The following is a 17127-nucleotide window of genomic DNA, read 5'->3' on the forward strand; positions in this document are numbered from 1 at the left end:
CTCAAAAAAAAAAAAAAAACCTCAAACTATAAGATCTTTAGAAAATACAGGAGACAGCCTTATGGAAATTGGAACTGGCAACCAATTCCTGATCAAAACCCCAAGCACCCATGCCATAAGAGATAAGATAGACAAGTGGGATCTCATCAAACTGACAAGCTTCTGCAAAGCCAAAGAAACCATCAAGAGAGCGGGGAGACAGCCCACAGACTGGGAAAAAATATTTGCCAACTGTATGACTGACAAAGGCCTAACATCTATAATCTACAAGGAACTCAAACATGCCAAAAAGAAAAAAACAAACAGCCCCATTACAAAGTGGGCAAAAGATATGAATAGACACTTCTCAAAAGAAGACATATGAGCAGTCAGCAGATACATAAAAAAATGCTCAGCCTCACTAGTCATCCATAAAATGCAAATCGAAACTACACTGAGATACCACCTAACTCCAGTCAGGATGCCTATCATCAACAATTCAAAAAACAATACATGCTGGAGAGGATGTGGGGAAAAGGGAACACTTCTACACTGTTGGGGAGTGTAAACTAGTACAACCTCTGTGGAAAACTGTGGCAATTCCTAAAAGATCTAAAAGTTGACCCCGCAGTCCCCCTACTGGGAATATACCCAGAAGAACTCAAATTACTCTATTAAAAAGATACCTGCACACATGTGTTTATTGTAGCATTGTTCACAGTAGCAAGAACATGGAACCAACCGTGCTGCCCATCAAAAGAGGACTGGATTAAAAATTATGTTACATATACATGATGGAATATTACGCAGCCATAAAGAAGAACAAAATCATGAACTTCACAGCAACCTGGACGAATTTAGAGTCTATAATACTGAGGGATCTATCACAGAAACAAAGAACTAAGTGCCACATGTTCTCACTCATAAGCAGAACTTATCATAATACTTTAAGATAAGTATTGGCAGTAGCCAGAAACTGCCAGGAGGGGAGGGGGGAAGCGGGATTGACAGTAGTGGGATTCTGCCTGGGGGGGCACAACTTAACAATAAGGTTACCTGCATAAAGAACATTTGTATACTTAACCCTAAATTGTAACCCACATCTTTAAAATTAAAAAAAAAATTTAAAGAAAAAAGTGAAACGTAGTAAAACAGTATGCTTTTATAAAGATATATATAAAAATGCAGCACTTCTTAGCCTTGAAAAATAAGGAAACCTTATCATTTGTGACAGTGTAGATAAACTTGGAGGTCATTATGCAAAGTGAAATAAGCCAAATGCAGAAAGATATATACTGCATGATCTCACTTATATGTGGGATCTAAAAAAAGCAGAACTCAATAGCAATAATGTAGAGGGTGATTACCAGAGATCAGGGAGTGGAGAAAATGGAAAAATGTTAGATAAAAGGTACAAACTTGTATTTATAAGATGATTTGGTGTCAAAGACCTAATATACAGCAATACAGTGACTATAGTCAATAATAATGTATATTGGAAATTCACTAAGAGCACTGATTGTAAGTAGCCTCTCCACTGGGAAAAAAGGTAAATATGTGAGGTAATGGATTTATCAATCAGTAGTTTGTGGCAATCATTTGACAATGTATACCTATATCAAAATATCATGTTGGATGCCTTGAGTACATACAGTTTTTACATGTCAATTATACCTCAGGATAGCTGAAAAAAACTAATGAAGTTTAAGAGGTTTGCTTTAAAAAAAAAAAAGTGGGCACATTTTGGCAAAGTTTCCTCTAATACAAGCTTTCCTTGGCTTCACTAACTTGGAACTTCTTTCCAACAGTCACACCAACGTCTTTGTTCCTTTTATTTTGTGTTCATTTTTTCTTCTTGAGGGCAAACATCCATAGATGATCTAAAAAGTAATTGTCATCTCAATTCATCCTACTGATACAGCTGATACTCTTCTCCCATAATTGAATCTTTTTTTTTCCTTAAGAACATAGTGTAATGGAACCAGAATCCCTGGATTCTAAACTCAACTTCACCACCTTATATTCAGATGCATTTGGTAAATTACTTAACTTCTCTGTGATTTTCTTTCCTCATTTTTAAATCAGTGTTTGTATGTGCTTGTAACAGTTGCTAGGAAAATTAAACAAGATGTTCTACATAAAAGAGTTGTGCACTGTTAGCACACAGTAAGCACTCAACCATTTTGTTACTACCTGCATCATTAACAAAATGAGTTCTAGAATAAGTTCTAGAGATCTGCTATACAACTTAGTACTTACAGTTGACAACAGAGTATTGTGAACATTAAAAAATGTTCAGTGAATAGAGCTCATACAAAGTGTTCTTACCACAGGCAACAACAAAAAGCACAACATAACACAAGGAAAATCATTGAAGGTGATAGATATATTTAGTACTTTGATTTTTTCTTTTAACTTTTTTTATTTTAAAGATGTGGGGTACAATTCAGGGTTAGGTATATAAATGTTCATTATGCAGGATCCCTTATTGATGAAGTGTGCCCCTCCTTCCCCAGGCAGATTCCCACTACTGCCAATCTCGCTTCCCAACTCCCCTCCCGGTAGTTTCCTGCTACTGCCAATCGTTTTCTTATAGTATTATGATAATTGTTCAAGGTCCACTTATGAGTGAGAACATGTGATATTCATTTCGTTGTTTCTATGAAAGATCACTCAGTATTACAGGCTCTAAGTCCATCCAGGTTGCTGTGAAGTTCATGATTTTGTTCTTCTTTATGGTTGCGTATACTTTGATTTTAATGATGGTGTCACAGGTCCAACCTCATGGACATGTGTACATTAAATATGTACAATTTTTGGTATATTGAACATATCTCAATAAAACTTTTTATAAAATGATTTTATAGTATTCTCATGCATCCTCTTGCTCTGGATTCAAGAATCATTAGTTTTAGCTTATGTTTTATCTTTTAGCATTAATTTTAATATGCATTTGGACACCTTTATTCAAAAAACATTTTTCATATTTCATCAATATTCAGGTTGGTGTTTGATCATTTTCTCTCATATTTTAATCATTTTCCACTCCTATTTTTTAACTCAATAGTATGAATGTCTATGCTGTTTAACTTTACCTTAGAAATAAACCTGGCAACATTTTTTTCTGTCCATTATCAATCCAGAATATGTTTGCTATTAAATAAGATTCATTTTATTTTCCTTATAACACCCTAAAAACATGCATTGTAAATACATATGTCCACTTCACAAGGAATCTTCTCCAAAACCTTTATTCAACAGAAATGATAACAATACCCTCCAAAGAGACACATTGCCAAATCCTTCTGGTTTCATTTATCAGCATCATGATGCTACCAAAAAAATAAAGCACAATTGAAATAACTGGTGGCATTAGCCAACATTATGCTGTTTTCTATCATTCCCATCAAATAATATCAAGAAACAATGTAACTTCATCATCTTTAATGATCATATCTGTAACATTAAGGACAGAATGTATAAATAGCTGACTTGCAGAAAATAGAAAGCATATGAAATATTAAAACAACTTGCTTTCTGTGATGTTCAGGTTCTTGATCACCATTGCTAGCAAGTTTGCTCTCCGATGAGCTTCTTTCAGTCAGCGCCATATTCTACAGGTATTATCCTTGCTGCCTAATAAAACATTTGAGTTATTTTTTTCTTCATCTTATTCACTTCACTCTCATTTTACAAGTTGATATTTTCTGGATCATTGGTAATTAGCAAAGTGCTAAATGTACTAGGTTCTCAGTGCCTCAACACAGTGATTTTGGTTTTGTTTTTATGATATCAGCCAGTTGCAAATTGAGCAGACTCATATCCTACTCACACCAGCAAGATTCGCGACATCTTAGAATTAAAAAGGTCCTAAGAATGCAGCCACTTCAGTCATCCCCTCTGACATACCATCAAATATTGCCACCTCATGGATGTACAATGGATTTGCATATCTGCAGGTTTAGGTGACAATCATATGAGGAGGAAGGACACTCCACTTTGGAACATCTCAAAATGTTGGTAGGTTTTCCTCATCATCAGTGGGTACTACTGATTCTCTCATCTTCAGGAACCAGGCACATAGCATCAATATAAGAAGTGTGGGGATCATTGGAATTGTGGAAGCATTTAAAAATGCACATCCCAGCCGGGCTCAGTGGCTCAGCCTGTAATCCCGCGCCTTTGGGAGGCTGAGGTAAGTGGATTGCCTGAGCCCACGGGTTCGAAACCCGCCAGGGCAGCGAGACTTCATCTCTACAATAAATCAAAAAATCAGCCAGGCGTGGTAGCGCATTCCTGTAATTCCGGCTACTTGGAAGGCTGAGGTGGAAGGATCGCCGGAGCCCAGCAGGTCGAGGCTGCGGTGGCCAGGAGAGGCCACTGCACTACAGTCTGGGTGATAGAGTGAGACTCCAACTCAAAAAAAAAAAAAAAAAGCACATCCCACAAAAAGCCATTTCCAGCCACTTTTCTGCCAATTTGTGATTTTAAAACCAACCTCAGGCAGCCTACTAAAAAACACACAGTGGGGTCCACCAGAGATAGAACAGATGATTTCAAATAAAGTGATTGCTCTGTTGATGGCAAAACAGAAGTTCTGCCCCATTATGATAAACTCTGTCCCCCAGTAAGCCAGTATTTAGCACTTTGGTACTTTGGGATACACAAAATAAACAAGTAATATCTTAAAAAGAGCTCAGGAATTTAAGCACCAGCACTAAAACAAGGCACAGACAACAAATATTCTTTCCCTAACTCTCCAGGGCCTTCTGTGAAAACTAGTTGAGGGAAAAGGTACTACGGAGCCAGCCTTGCATAAGAAATGTGAACTAGGAAAGACTGGTTCTTTATCCAGGCAGACCAGCCTTTCTTCTTCCTCACATGGCAGCAGCTCCCTTCAGGAGTATCCTGTGCCCTCCTTCACAGGCCCCCTTCACCTCTTTTCTTGTCATGGAAAAAAATTTGGTATTGTGTTCACAGTAAAATTGGTGGCTTATTACAATAGCACTTTAGAAGTACTTACGTTTTAATTAACAATTGAAAATTATAAGCCCAAAGAAAGGAACTGTGGTTTTAGTACTTATCCATAATTAAGTGGAAGAATTATGTTAGAGGATACAGGGAGAAAATGCTCAGCACCCTTGAAGTTACATGACTAGGAAGCCAACCACTCAGTCAATATGTAAAGCCAAACTTGGGCATGTGATTTAGCTTATTAGATCAGTTCAGCAAGTTTAAGATTTGCTCAAGACAATGAGAATCACTGGTCACCAGGTATGCAGTTTTCTATGCTCACTCGGGGTATCCCTACCCCACACTACTGTAGCACACACTCTGTGTCAAAGCCTCACCTAGAGGCACCACAGTGGCATTATACCATAATCTTGCCATTTTTCTCCCCTTTCCATGATCTTTCTCCCCTTTCCATCCAGTTCTTATAAAATGCTGTTAATGTGATTAAATCATAACTTGTTAATGAATGAAAACTCAGTACATGTTGCTTTCCCCACATATTCGTGCTTTGGCAGGAAACAACTGAAGAGAAAACAACTTAGCTCAAAGAATAAATCTCTAATGGGCTGTAAAGCCAACCCGGAGAACTCTGTCCTAACTTGTTTTGGTTACTAATACTTTCTGACATAAACTGAACATTAATAATTCATTTGATGGATGACATGTCATGAACAGTAAGGCAGGCTGCCAAATCGTTACCTTATCTAGAACAAACTAAAATTCAAAATTCACAAAGCCTTATAGCCAATGGCAGAACTCACTCCTGTGGGTCTTGATGCAACTAAATAATAGAAACTGGAGTGCAAAGGACCCTGAAACAGGGGTAAGGAGTACACTAAATGCCTTTTAGTATTCAGCCTGGGAATTCTAATGGCCAATTAAAAAGAAAAACCGAGTCTATAGTGTTTATTTCTCCCATACCTGTAATGACTATGTTGCCTTTATAGTTGAAAGCACATGAAAAGATTTCATCAGTGTGTCCATCAAGAACCTGGAGGCAATGGCCAGTATGGGCATCCCAGATTCTAGCTGTTCTGTCAGAGCTGCCAGTTAAAAGACGGTTCCCTTGGGGGTTGAAAGAAATCTGCAAAGGATAAAGAAAAAATGATCACAGGTTTGTGTAATTGTTCCCAAAATATTTTTCCTCAGTAAAAAGAGAACATTACGAAGCACCTGTCCCTTCCCCAGCCTGGTTTACTCTTACACAGAACAATTTATTCATGATGGGGAAAGTATTGCAGGGAACAACGCATGAAAATTAAAATCTAGAGAGAAAAGTTTAAGTACCTACCCTTCACAACTCTAAGAACAAAGACTAAAGCACCCTTATAATTTGAATATTTTCCACTCAGCTTCATTCTAAAGAGTCACGATGCCCTTCTCTTTGCAAAGAGGCAGGACCCTGTTGTGGATGGAAACACCGTCTAGCCACTTCATATCTAAACTCCAGCATCATCTTTATAATTGAAAGCACTCAGATCCCCCTCAATCTGTGCTATGAAAAAAGTTAACGTCAGGTCCTCCATAAAAGGACATTTTCATCTATTGCTATCCCAAGTACAGCACTTTCCATTAATATGCTTGAGTGCCTCCCATGTGCCAGGTGTTGACGATTGCTATGAGTGGCAAAGGAATCTGTTGGTCCTCCATTCTTTTGCCATAATTCTTATATTCCTCTCTGGTCATCAGAAGACAGTGATTTGGGCCACCTCCACTATAACTGAAGAGTTGAGGAAGGTAAAACCATATCTGTTTTGTTTTTTCTAGCACTGTGTCACCAGTGCCTGCACAAATGGCTAGCATGGTGGAAGCTCTCCAAAAATATTTTCTGAATAAATAAATAAATACTTTAGCATTGCACCCCATAGGAATGCCATTACCAGATGCCAATTCAATAAGTAATATATTCATTTAACAAGCATAAAATTTAATAACAGAGTTTGAGACCCTTTATATTCACATGTTCATGAAGGCAGATGTGTACCTGTTGAGGGAAAATGGCAGATTTATCATTAGCTCTCTAGCCAGACACTCAGATACATGGCCCAGGATCCCTCCTCAACCTGCTCCCATGTTCACTTTTCCACCCGCTCTTGCCATCAATAAGCCTCCCAGCCTATGAAAAGGGCATGGACTGCACAGCCATGAGAACCAGCACTGACTAGCCCAAGGGCAAGAGCTACCAGCAGCAGGTGCAGAGGCAGGAGGGGTGAGAATACAGTATGGGGCAATCCCAGGGTCTAGATGGAGCCTTCAGACACCTGAAACTATCAAGCTGATATTTTACAAGGAAGAAGCAAATCTGATCTCAGGAATGAGACCAAGGAATTGGGCTGAGCCACCAAGTCCTAGCTTGCTCAACAATTTTCTGATGACACATCAAGACATCAGATCATGTGTTGGATGACCCTGCTCTGTGAATAATCTTTTAGGAGGAGTTTATACAAAATCCTAAGACACAGATTTGAAGTTTCAAGATGGATAATTTTATATTTTAGTGTCAAATCTTTCTAGGAAATGCTTTGTCAATGGTGTCTAATTTACAGAACACTTGATGCATGCTGCATGGCATGTTTTTGCATAATAAAAGCTTGTGTTTATAAAAATCAGGAAAAGAGTTATATAAGCTCCTTAAGTTGCTGTATTAAGTATCTTCAGCCAACTATATCTTTTGCTGGTGGTTGAGGAGAATGATGTTTTGTACTTTTTACAAATATTTTAAAAAGTCTGAGGGCACGCTTAAAAATAAGGTGTTTAGGTGACTGATTTCTAGAAAGAATGAGATAATTGAATATACCAAGTATCTCAGTTCCAATAGACCCATTTATACTAAACAGGCTGGTTTTTTTAAGTAAATAAATTGCTCCAAATGAGAAAGCAACTCACCTTTGAAATTCCACCTTCATGGCCTTCCAATTTTGTAATGCACTTTCTTGTGGCTGTACAGAAGATTCTTGCTGTTCCTTTTTAAGAGAAGTGGGGATATGTGAAAATTCACCTTAAATACAAAATTTTGGACCAAAGGCCTTACATTATTTAAATATCTATCCCTCTGATATGTGAGTTCTGGGCTAAGTTTGTTTGTCTTCTTGCCTATGAGAGTCTACTTAACACTCTAAAAGCAAGTTGGTTCCACAGCAGAAGAGGGTGAAAAGAAGCTCGTGTCTAGCCCTTGGCTTAATAGAAGAGATGTGTCCCAAGGTAGAAAAGGGGATGAGGAACAGAAATGTAGAAAGAAAAAAAATTTGTAAAAGGAAAAAGAGAAATCAAAGCAAATTTTAAGAGACAGGTGATAAAATAAGCAGCAAGACCAGCATGACATATCTAGTATGAGTCTGAGTTGACCCAAGGTGCACAAGAAATGCCCACAGGACCATCAGCCACTATTCAATGAACAAAGAACAGACCATTTTTCACAGAAAGAGCTAAGAGAATTTTGTGTTCCCTGTGGTGCCTGGAGTGGCGGGAAGTGCCAGGCACATTAAGTAGACACTCAATAAACAGATGGAGGATTAATGGATGAATGGATGGAGTACAATTCTCATTCATTAAGGAATGAAGCAGTTAAACAAGCATAGAAAAAGAAAAATATCAGTAGTAAATTATTTTTCAGAAGAAAAGTTACAATTTACCTGACCAAATGAAGAATGTTTCCTTATCTCAAATTATAGCATTACACAAGGGTAAAATATAACAAGAATATACAAAATTTTAGATACTTGAGTTGCATTCAAAGAAAAGCAAAATAGTAAGCAAAAAAGGTAAGTTTTTGACTTACCTTTCTGACAATGTAAACTTCATGAGGAAGTGAGTAAAATGATAAAACTTGCTATTTTCAAATTAATATGATTAAAAATTTATAACTTACTACTTAGTTGAACGTTTCAAAAGCCATAAAGAAGTGTGATCGATTTGTTTTCAAAGTTAATAACATGAAAGGCAATGTCTTGCATAGACCAATACTCTAAATTTTACAAAACCATATTTTTAAACTTGAAAAGCAAAGAAATAATATAGCCCGTAACTCTGTAACCTTTTTATTCTTATTTAATATTTTAGGTTAGAAAAATTTTTATTTAAAAGGTAGGTTAGAGAAAATGGGTGGATCCACCTCTCCAAGACTGGAGAGCAGGCAAGACACTGAAGAAGTGTTTGGCAACTCTGTAAGTTTTTAAAAGATGGGTGTAGGAATAAAAACACCAAAAATGAATCAGCCTTGAGAATAATTCCAAAGAAGAAAAAGTACACACACACACACACACACACACACACACACACACACACACACACACACACACGTGATCCAAATTTAAAGAAGGAGCAACAACCAGAGAAAAAAATTGTTCTAAACATTAAGACGACTGAGAAAGCACAGAATAAGGTTGACAAAACATGTCAAAAGAAAAAAAGATTTTTTTGAAGCAATGTTTTATTGAACAAGGAAAGAACAGAATCACTACTAGAGGAAATAAAAAATGTTAGAAAAAACTAGAAGAATTGAACTTATGTTTTATTTCCATCCTTCCCTAAGCATCCTGATCCTCCAACCCTACTTATCCCCATAGTGTTGACCAACTTCTAACATTCTACACAGCCGAACATTCTATGGAATCTAACATTCTATATAAAAAAACGCATGTGGCATTACCTATTGTCTGTCTCCCTCTCCACAAAATAAAGACACAGAGCAGGGATCTCTATCTCATGTTCACCCATATATCCCATGTTTTCCAAACAATTCTTAGCACAAAGTACTTCAACAGATATTGTTGAGTGAATTCTTTCTATTAATGTGAATGATACTTCAAATAAAAAGTGTGGATAATTACAGTTGAAGGCTGATTGTTAAAAGCCAAAATCTGTAGGAATATGGAAAAAGAAAATAATTATTTAAAAAATAAAATTCTCCAAACTCGGGATGTTTATATTTCAAGATATAAAGAAGGCTTGTATGTATGATTAAAAAGCCACCTTTGAAAAGTCCTAGTGAGTAAGAGAGCAAGCATGCAAATGTAATTTTGAAAAGGGAGACAATAAATGCCGTGTAATTTTTCATGCATTTATTTAATTTAAGAAACAGAATCATACTTTGTTGTCCAGGCTGGATTGCAGTGGAGCAAGCATAACTCACTGCAGCCTTTAACTCCCGGGCTAAAGCCATCCGCCTGCCTTAGCTTCCCAAGTAGCTAATTTTTAAAATGTTTTTGTAGAGGTGGAGTCTTACTCTGTTGTTCAGACTGGTCTTGAACTATTGGCCATGAGCAGTTCTTCTACCTCTGCCTCCCAGTATGCTGGGATTACAGGCATGAGGCCCTGTGCCTGGCCAAAATACTGTGAAATTAAATCGCTAGCAAAATTCTAAAACTGATTATAACATTAAAGATATGTGACTACTTAAAAGTATGTTAGTCACAAGAATTAATCCATTATTGCCAGAATATTTTTTTACCCAAAGAGTCCTTTATAATTGCATTTTATTTTCAAATAGATAATTGAAAAAGATTTCATATATTCAATGTGTAAAACATGATTTTATATACAAATGATGTCAAAACCAAATTAATTAGCACAACCCTCACCACCCATGCTATACCTTAGATCCCCAGAATTTTTTCCTCTTATAACTTAAAGTTTATACACTTTGACCAAGATTTCCCCCATTTTCCCCATGGCCTAGTCTCTAGTAGCCACCCAACCTCCTACTTTCTGCATCTATGAATTCAACTTTTTTAAACTCCATGCATAAGTACATCATACAGTATTTGTCTTTCTGTGTCTAACTTATTTCACTTAGATCCTCCAGGTTCATCAATGCTGTCACAAATGGTAGTGTTTCCTTCTTTTTTATGGTTCAAAACATTTTATTATACTACATTTTCTTGATCTATTTATATGTCAATAAACTCGTGTCAATGAACATCTGTTTCCATATCTTGGCTATATTAAAAAGTTATAGCAATCAAAACAGTACTGGTATAAAAACAGACACATAAGCCAACAAAATAAAATAGACATCCTAGAAATAAATGCATGGATATATGGCCAATTAATCTCTAACAAGGTCACTGAAAATACACAATGAGGAAAAGAGAGTCTCTTCAATAAATGGTACTGGTAAAATTGGCTATCCACATGCAAAAGATTATTATACTATATATAAAAATTAACCCAAATGGAATTAAAAACTTAAGTATAAGATCTGTAAAGTTCTTAGAATAAAATATTGGGAAAAAGTTTCTTGACATTGATCTTGACAATGATTTTTTTTTAATATGACTCCAAAAGCAAAAATAAATGCTACATCAAAGTAAAAAGCTTCTGCACAACAAAGGAAAGTTTTTTTAGAAAAATGAAAAGGCAACTCATGAAATGAGAGAAAATATTTGCAAATCATATATATGATAAGAGGTTAATATCTAAAACATATATCACATAAATAGCAAAAATAAAATTTAAAACCCTCAATTTAAAATGGGCAAAGAGCATGAACAGACATTTTCCCAAAGAAGACATATAAATGGCCAACAGGTATATATATTTAAAAATTGTTCAATATCACTAGTCATCAGAGAAATGCAAGTCAATACCACAGTGAGATATCACCTCTATATGCTAGAATGTTATTACCAAAAAGACAAGATTTTTTAAAATGTTGGCAAGGGTGTAGAGAAAAGGAAAATCTTGTACACAGTTGGTGGAGCTATTAATTGGTATAGTCATTATGGAAAACAATATGGGAGGTTTCTCAAAAAAAATTAAGAATTTAACTATCATTTAATCCATCAATCCCACTACTGGCTACATACTCAAAGAAAATAAAATCAGTATCCTGCACCCCCACACTCATTGCTGCCCAACGTGAGTCTCCTGCCTATGCCCTGAGGCAGGCACTATCCATCTCCAGTCTGCCGGTTCCTGTCCGGCCCCAACCCCTCTGGAGCGAGCAGCTGAGATAGCACCACCTGCTGGTGATTCAAGGTAACAACACTGAGACGGGAGAAATAAGATGGAAAAGGACATAGGCCAGAGTAGTGAACGGAGGGTGATCTGAACTGTCCTTCACAGCAGACCAAGGGCAACTGACCCTAACTGCAAACTAATTTACCTTCTTGAAAAGAAAGATAGAAATCAGAACTGAAAGGACATTGGACTTAAATGAAAAGTCTCAGAGTGTGCTTCATTGATTCTGTTAGTTTAATGATTTAATTCTATTCCTATTGTTTGTTCCTTTTTCCCCCCTCTTCCTTTTCTTTTCTATTCTTCTCTCTGTAAACCATATCTTTGTATAGAGGAACAGCACACCAATAAGGTGGTTGGTTAGCTTGTATGTTAGCATCACTATATGCTTTTTTTTTGTATGGGAGTTGGTTCATCAGTAGCTGTGGTCTATTGTTTTTATCTGTTTCAGTATAGGTCTCTCTCTCCATTTGTTGGCACACATTTGTTTCCCCCCTTACTCCTCTATCTCCCCACCCCCTCTTCAACCCACAGTCTGCTCCATTCTCTTCCCTCTGCTAACCACATTTTATTTCAGGGAGTAAACCTACAGCCCCACTGCATGGAGAGAATCCAAGGCAGTGGGAAGTGAGTTCCAGATTATCCACACACCTGTCAGCGAATACCAGGACCTGCAGATAGATTTTGAATCACAGCTCCCCCCCCTTAAGTAAATCTCAAAATTGCAAAAAGGACCACCCCCAACCTACAGTGCAACTCCAGAATTGAACAAAGTAAGAGGGCATACATAAAGATGAGGAGATTGAACAAACAGAAGTAAAACCAATCCCTTTACCCATGAATAACAGAATTAAAGAAGACAGTGACATGGAGGGAAGGAAAAAGTTGGGAGGGGGAAAAACTGCACAAATGAAGAAAAACGAAAAGAAGAATATAGGTCTCTCACAGACCCCTGGGAGATCAGACACTGAGAAAACAAATTCTAGAACACAAACAATGAAGAGCCCCCAGAATGACTGGTTACATGCAACAAACCCAGACATCAAGATATTAATGGAGAGAATTTTAAAAATTGAGGAGAGACAAGAGGAAAATAGGAAGGAGCTGATGTCAGAAATGACAGCAGTAAAGAATACTGTGATGGAAATGAATAACAGACTAATAAGCATGGAAAGCAGAATCAGCCAAGCAGAAGGAAGAATCTCAGAGCTCGAAGACCAAAACACAGAACTAACCCAAAATGTCAAAAGCATAGAAAAGAAACTCAAAAAGACAGAACAAAACCTGCAAGAGATGAATGATCACTTCAAGAGATCAAACCTAAGAGTAATTGGGCTTCCTGAGGCAGAGAGAGAAACAGAAGCCACATTGGAACAAACATTTCATGAAATCATTCGAGAAAACTTCCCTCATCTCATCAAGGATGAAAAAATTCAAACACAAGATATTCAGAGAACCCCTGCAAGACAACAAATGAGAAGACCAACTCCCAGACACATAATAATTCACCTAAACAAAGTAGCTATAAAAGAAAAAATCCTGAAGGCAGCAAGAGAAAAAGGCCAGACTACCTACCAGGGAAGACCAATTAGAATAGCAGCATATTTATCCACAGACACCCTTCAGGATAGGAGAGCCTGGAGCCCTATCTTCAAAGCTCTAAAAGATAAACAATTTCAACCAAGAATAACCTACCCAGCCAAACTAAGCTTCATTAGTGAGGGAGAATTGAAATCTTTTCCAGATATCCAATCCCTAAGAACCTACGCTGCCACCAAACGACCTCTACAAGAAACACTTAAGAAAGTACTGAACACAGAAGAAAAAGAAAAAAGAACAACAACATTCTTCACAAGAGTATAGATAAAAGATTAAAAACACACATGAGCCAATTCCAGAACCCAAAGAAAGACAACAAAGAAACAGGAACAACTCTGTAAGAACCTTATGACAGGGATTAACTCTTGCATTTCAATTATTAGCCTAAATGTGAATGGACTAAATGCACCACTGAAAAGACATAGAATGGCAAAATGGATAAAATATCATCAGGCAACAATCTATTGCCTTCAAGAGACTCACCTCACTAGAAAGGACACCCACAGACTCAAAGTAAGAGGATGGGAAACAAACTTTCAGGCGAACAGAATACAAAAGAAAGGAGGAGTAGCGATCTTAATTTCAGACAAAATATCCTTCAAACTACTAAAAATCAAAAAAGTTACAGAAGCCCACTACATAATGATAAAAGGCTCAATCCAACAACAAGAAATATCCATCCTAAACATATATGCACCCAACATAGGTGCGCCAACTTTCATAAAGCAACTTCTAGGAAAACTAAAGAAAGATATTGACTCTAACGCCATCATAACTGGGGACTTTAATACCCCACTGACACCCCTAGACAGATCATAGGACAAAAAATCAGCAAGGAGATCCGGAACCTCAATGTGACTTTGGACCAAATGAACTTAATTGATACCTACAGAACCCTCCATCCAAAGACCACAGAATATACATTCTACTCATCAACGCATGGAGCGTATTCTAAGATTGACCACGTAATTTGCCATAAATCAAGCATAAGCAAATTTTAAAGGACCAAAATTCTACCATGCACCTTCTCGGACCACAGTGGAAAAAAAATAAACATTGACAACAACAAAGTCCCCTCAAAACCCACAGAGACATGGACACTAAACAGCATGATGCTAAACAACTCCTGGGTCAATGATGAACTCAAAACAGAAATCAAAAGATACCTGGAAACAAATGAAAATGAAGAAACATCTTACCAAAATCTCTGGGACACCTTGAAAGCTGTAGTAAGAGGGGAATTTATATCCCTACAAACACACATGAAGAAAATGGAAGGAACACAAATTAACAACCTAACAAGCCACCTAAAGAAGCTGGAAAAGTAAGACCACAAAAACCCTAATTTCAGAAGAAGAATCCAGACCACCAAAATAAAAGCCCAAATCCAGGACATAGAAGACAAAAAGATAATACCAAAAAATCAATGAAACAAAAAGCTGGTTCTTCAAAAGGATAAACAAGATCGATGGTCCCCTAGCTAGACTGACCAAGAAAAAATGAGAAAGACATCAAATAAGCACAATCAGAAACACAAAAGATGAAGTCACATCTGACCCTGAAGAAATACAAAAGATCATTAGAGACTACTACGTACACTTGTATGGAAACAAACTTGAAAACCTTAAGGAAATGGAGGACTTTCTGACATCACACAACCTACATAGATTGGAACAAGAAGAAATTGAGACCCTAAATCGACCAATAACAATCAAGGAAATCGACTATGTAATAAGAAAACTTCCTACAAAAAAAAAAGCCCTGATCCAGATGGCTTTCCATCAGAATTCAACAAGACATTTAAAGAAGAGCTGATACCAATCCTACTGAAGGTATTCCAGACTATTGAAAAAGATGGAACTCTTCCCAAATCATTTTACAAAGCCAGCATCACATTGATATCCAAGTCAGGTAAAGATCCAACAAAGAAAGAGAACTACAGGCCAATATCTTTGATGAACATGGATACCAAAATTCTCAACAAGATCCTAGTGAACTGGATTCAGCAGTACACCTCAAAAATCATCCACCATGACCAAGTAGGCTTCATTCCTGGGATGCAAGGCTGGTTCAACATTCGTAAAACCATAAATGTAATTAAATACATCAACAGATGTCAAAACATAACCACATGATTATATCATTAGATGCAGAAAAAGCTTTTGATAAAATCCAGCACCCCTTCTTGATAAAAACCCTTGAACATCTAGGCATACGGGGAACATACCTCAAAATAGTAATAGCCATCTATGAGAATGGACAAAATAGTAATAGCCATCTACGAGAATAGCCAGCATACTCCTAAATGGACAAAAATTGGAACCATTTCACCTGAAAACTGGAACAAGACAAGGATGCCCACTCTCACCCCTCCTGTTCAACATAGTATTGGAAGTCCTGGCTCGAGCAATCAGAGAAGGGGAGGCAATCAGAGATCGGGTATCCAAATAGGAAAAGAGGAAGTCAAGTTATCTCTCTTTGCAGATGATATGATTGTGTACCTTGAAAACCCAAGAGAATCTGTCAAAAACCTCCTTACACTGATAAAGGCCTTTGGCAAAGTCTCAGGATACAAAATAAATGTACAAAAGACAATTGCATTTCTCTACACCAATAATAAACAAACAGAAACCCAAATACAAAACACAATTCCATTCACAATAGACACACAAAAAATGAAATACCTTGGCATCTTCCTAACCAGAGATGTGAAAGACTTTTACAATGAAAATTACAAACACTGATCAAAGAAATCAAAGAAGACACAAACAAGTGGGAAAATATCCCATGCTCATGGATTGGAAGAATCAACATTGTGAAAGATGTCCATCTTACCTAAGGCAATCTACAAATTCAATGCAATACCCATCAAATTACCAGCAACATTCTTCTCAGACCCAGAAAAAAACAACACAGGAATTCATATGGAAACACAAATGTCCAAGAATAGCCAGAACAATCTTCCTTTTCCATTTGGCACAAACTACCAAGAAAAGCTCCAGCTGGCTCTAACAGAAAACTCTGAGACTGGAACGTACAGAGCTAAACCTAGGAGTCTATTGTTCCCATTCTCCACGGCTTATGTTCTTTTGTTTTATCACAATTTAAGTTTGACTTTGAGTCACATTGAGGAACCTTAGTGCAGGTCATAGGTTCTCTTGATGTGACCTTTAGAAATTTATAGATATAGGTTTTAGAAAATAGTTTATATAAATTAAGAAAATTTTAGTAACCATTTTATTATAGAAGTGTGGTTAGTTCAGTTTGATTTAGGGGAGGCTAGTGAAGTTTGTTTTTGGCCAGCTGGTGCTAAGAGAGTAACTATAGCACTGACTGTTTTATAGAAACCAGTTTGAATTAGCATAGAATAGTAAAAGGCAATATATCATTATGTTGGTTTCAGGTATAAGTATTGAACGATGTTATGTAGCTATAAACAATTAAGGGTACATAGAAACTGGATAAGAACTTCATGTTTTTCCTTATGTTTGAAATATACATCTGCTTGAGAGTGGGCAGTGTCCTGTGTGCACCTGGACCTGTTCATGTGAAAGGCACATACTACCTTTTGTATAACCG

General features: G+C 37.0%; 1 protein-coding gene across 1 annotated transcript in view; it reads right to left on the reverse strand.

The window, feature by feature from the left end:
- Positions 1-3216: 3216 nt before the first annotated feature.
- Positions 3217-17127, reverse strand: part of DAW1 (dynein assembly factor with WD repeats 1) — a 74534-nt gene continuing 60623 nt past the window's right edge. Inside the window, exons 11-13 of the mRNA XM_008074226.2 lie at positions 7879-7955; positions 5914-6076; positions 3217-3615 (exon numbers count right to left, since the gene is read on the reverse strand). Of these exons, the coding sequence (XP_008072417.1) occupies positions 3581-3615; positions 5914-6076; positions 7879-7955 (275 nt within the window). The 3' untranslated portion in view covers positions 3217-3580. The remainder of the gene's footprint in view (positions 3616-5913; positions 6077-7878; positions 7956-17127) is intronic.

This window comes from Carlito syrichta, unplaced genomic scaffold (assembly GCF_000164805.1).
Source record: "Carlito syrichta isolate Samal-C Ts95f unplaced genomic scaffold, Tarsius_syrichta-2.0.1 Scaffold316380, whole genome shotgun sequence".
Taxonomy (NCBI): Eukaryota; Metazoa; Chordata; class Mammalia; order Primates; family Tarsiidae; genus Carlito; species Carlito syrichta.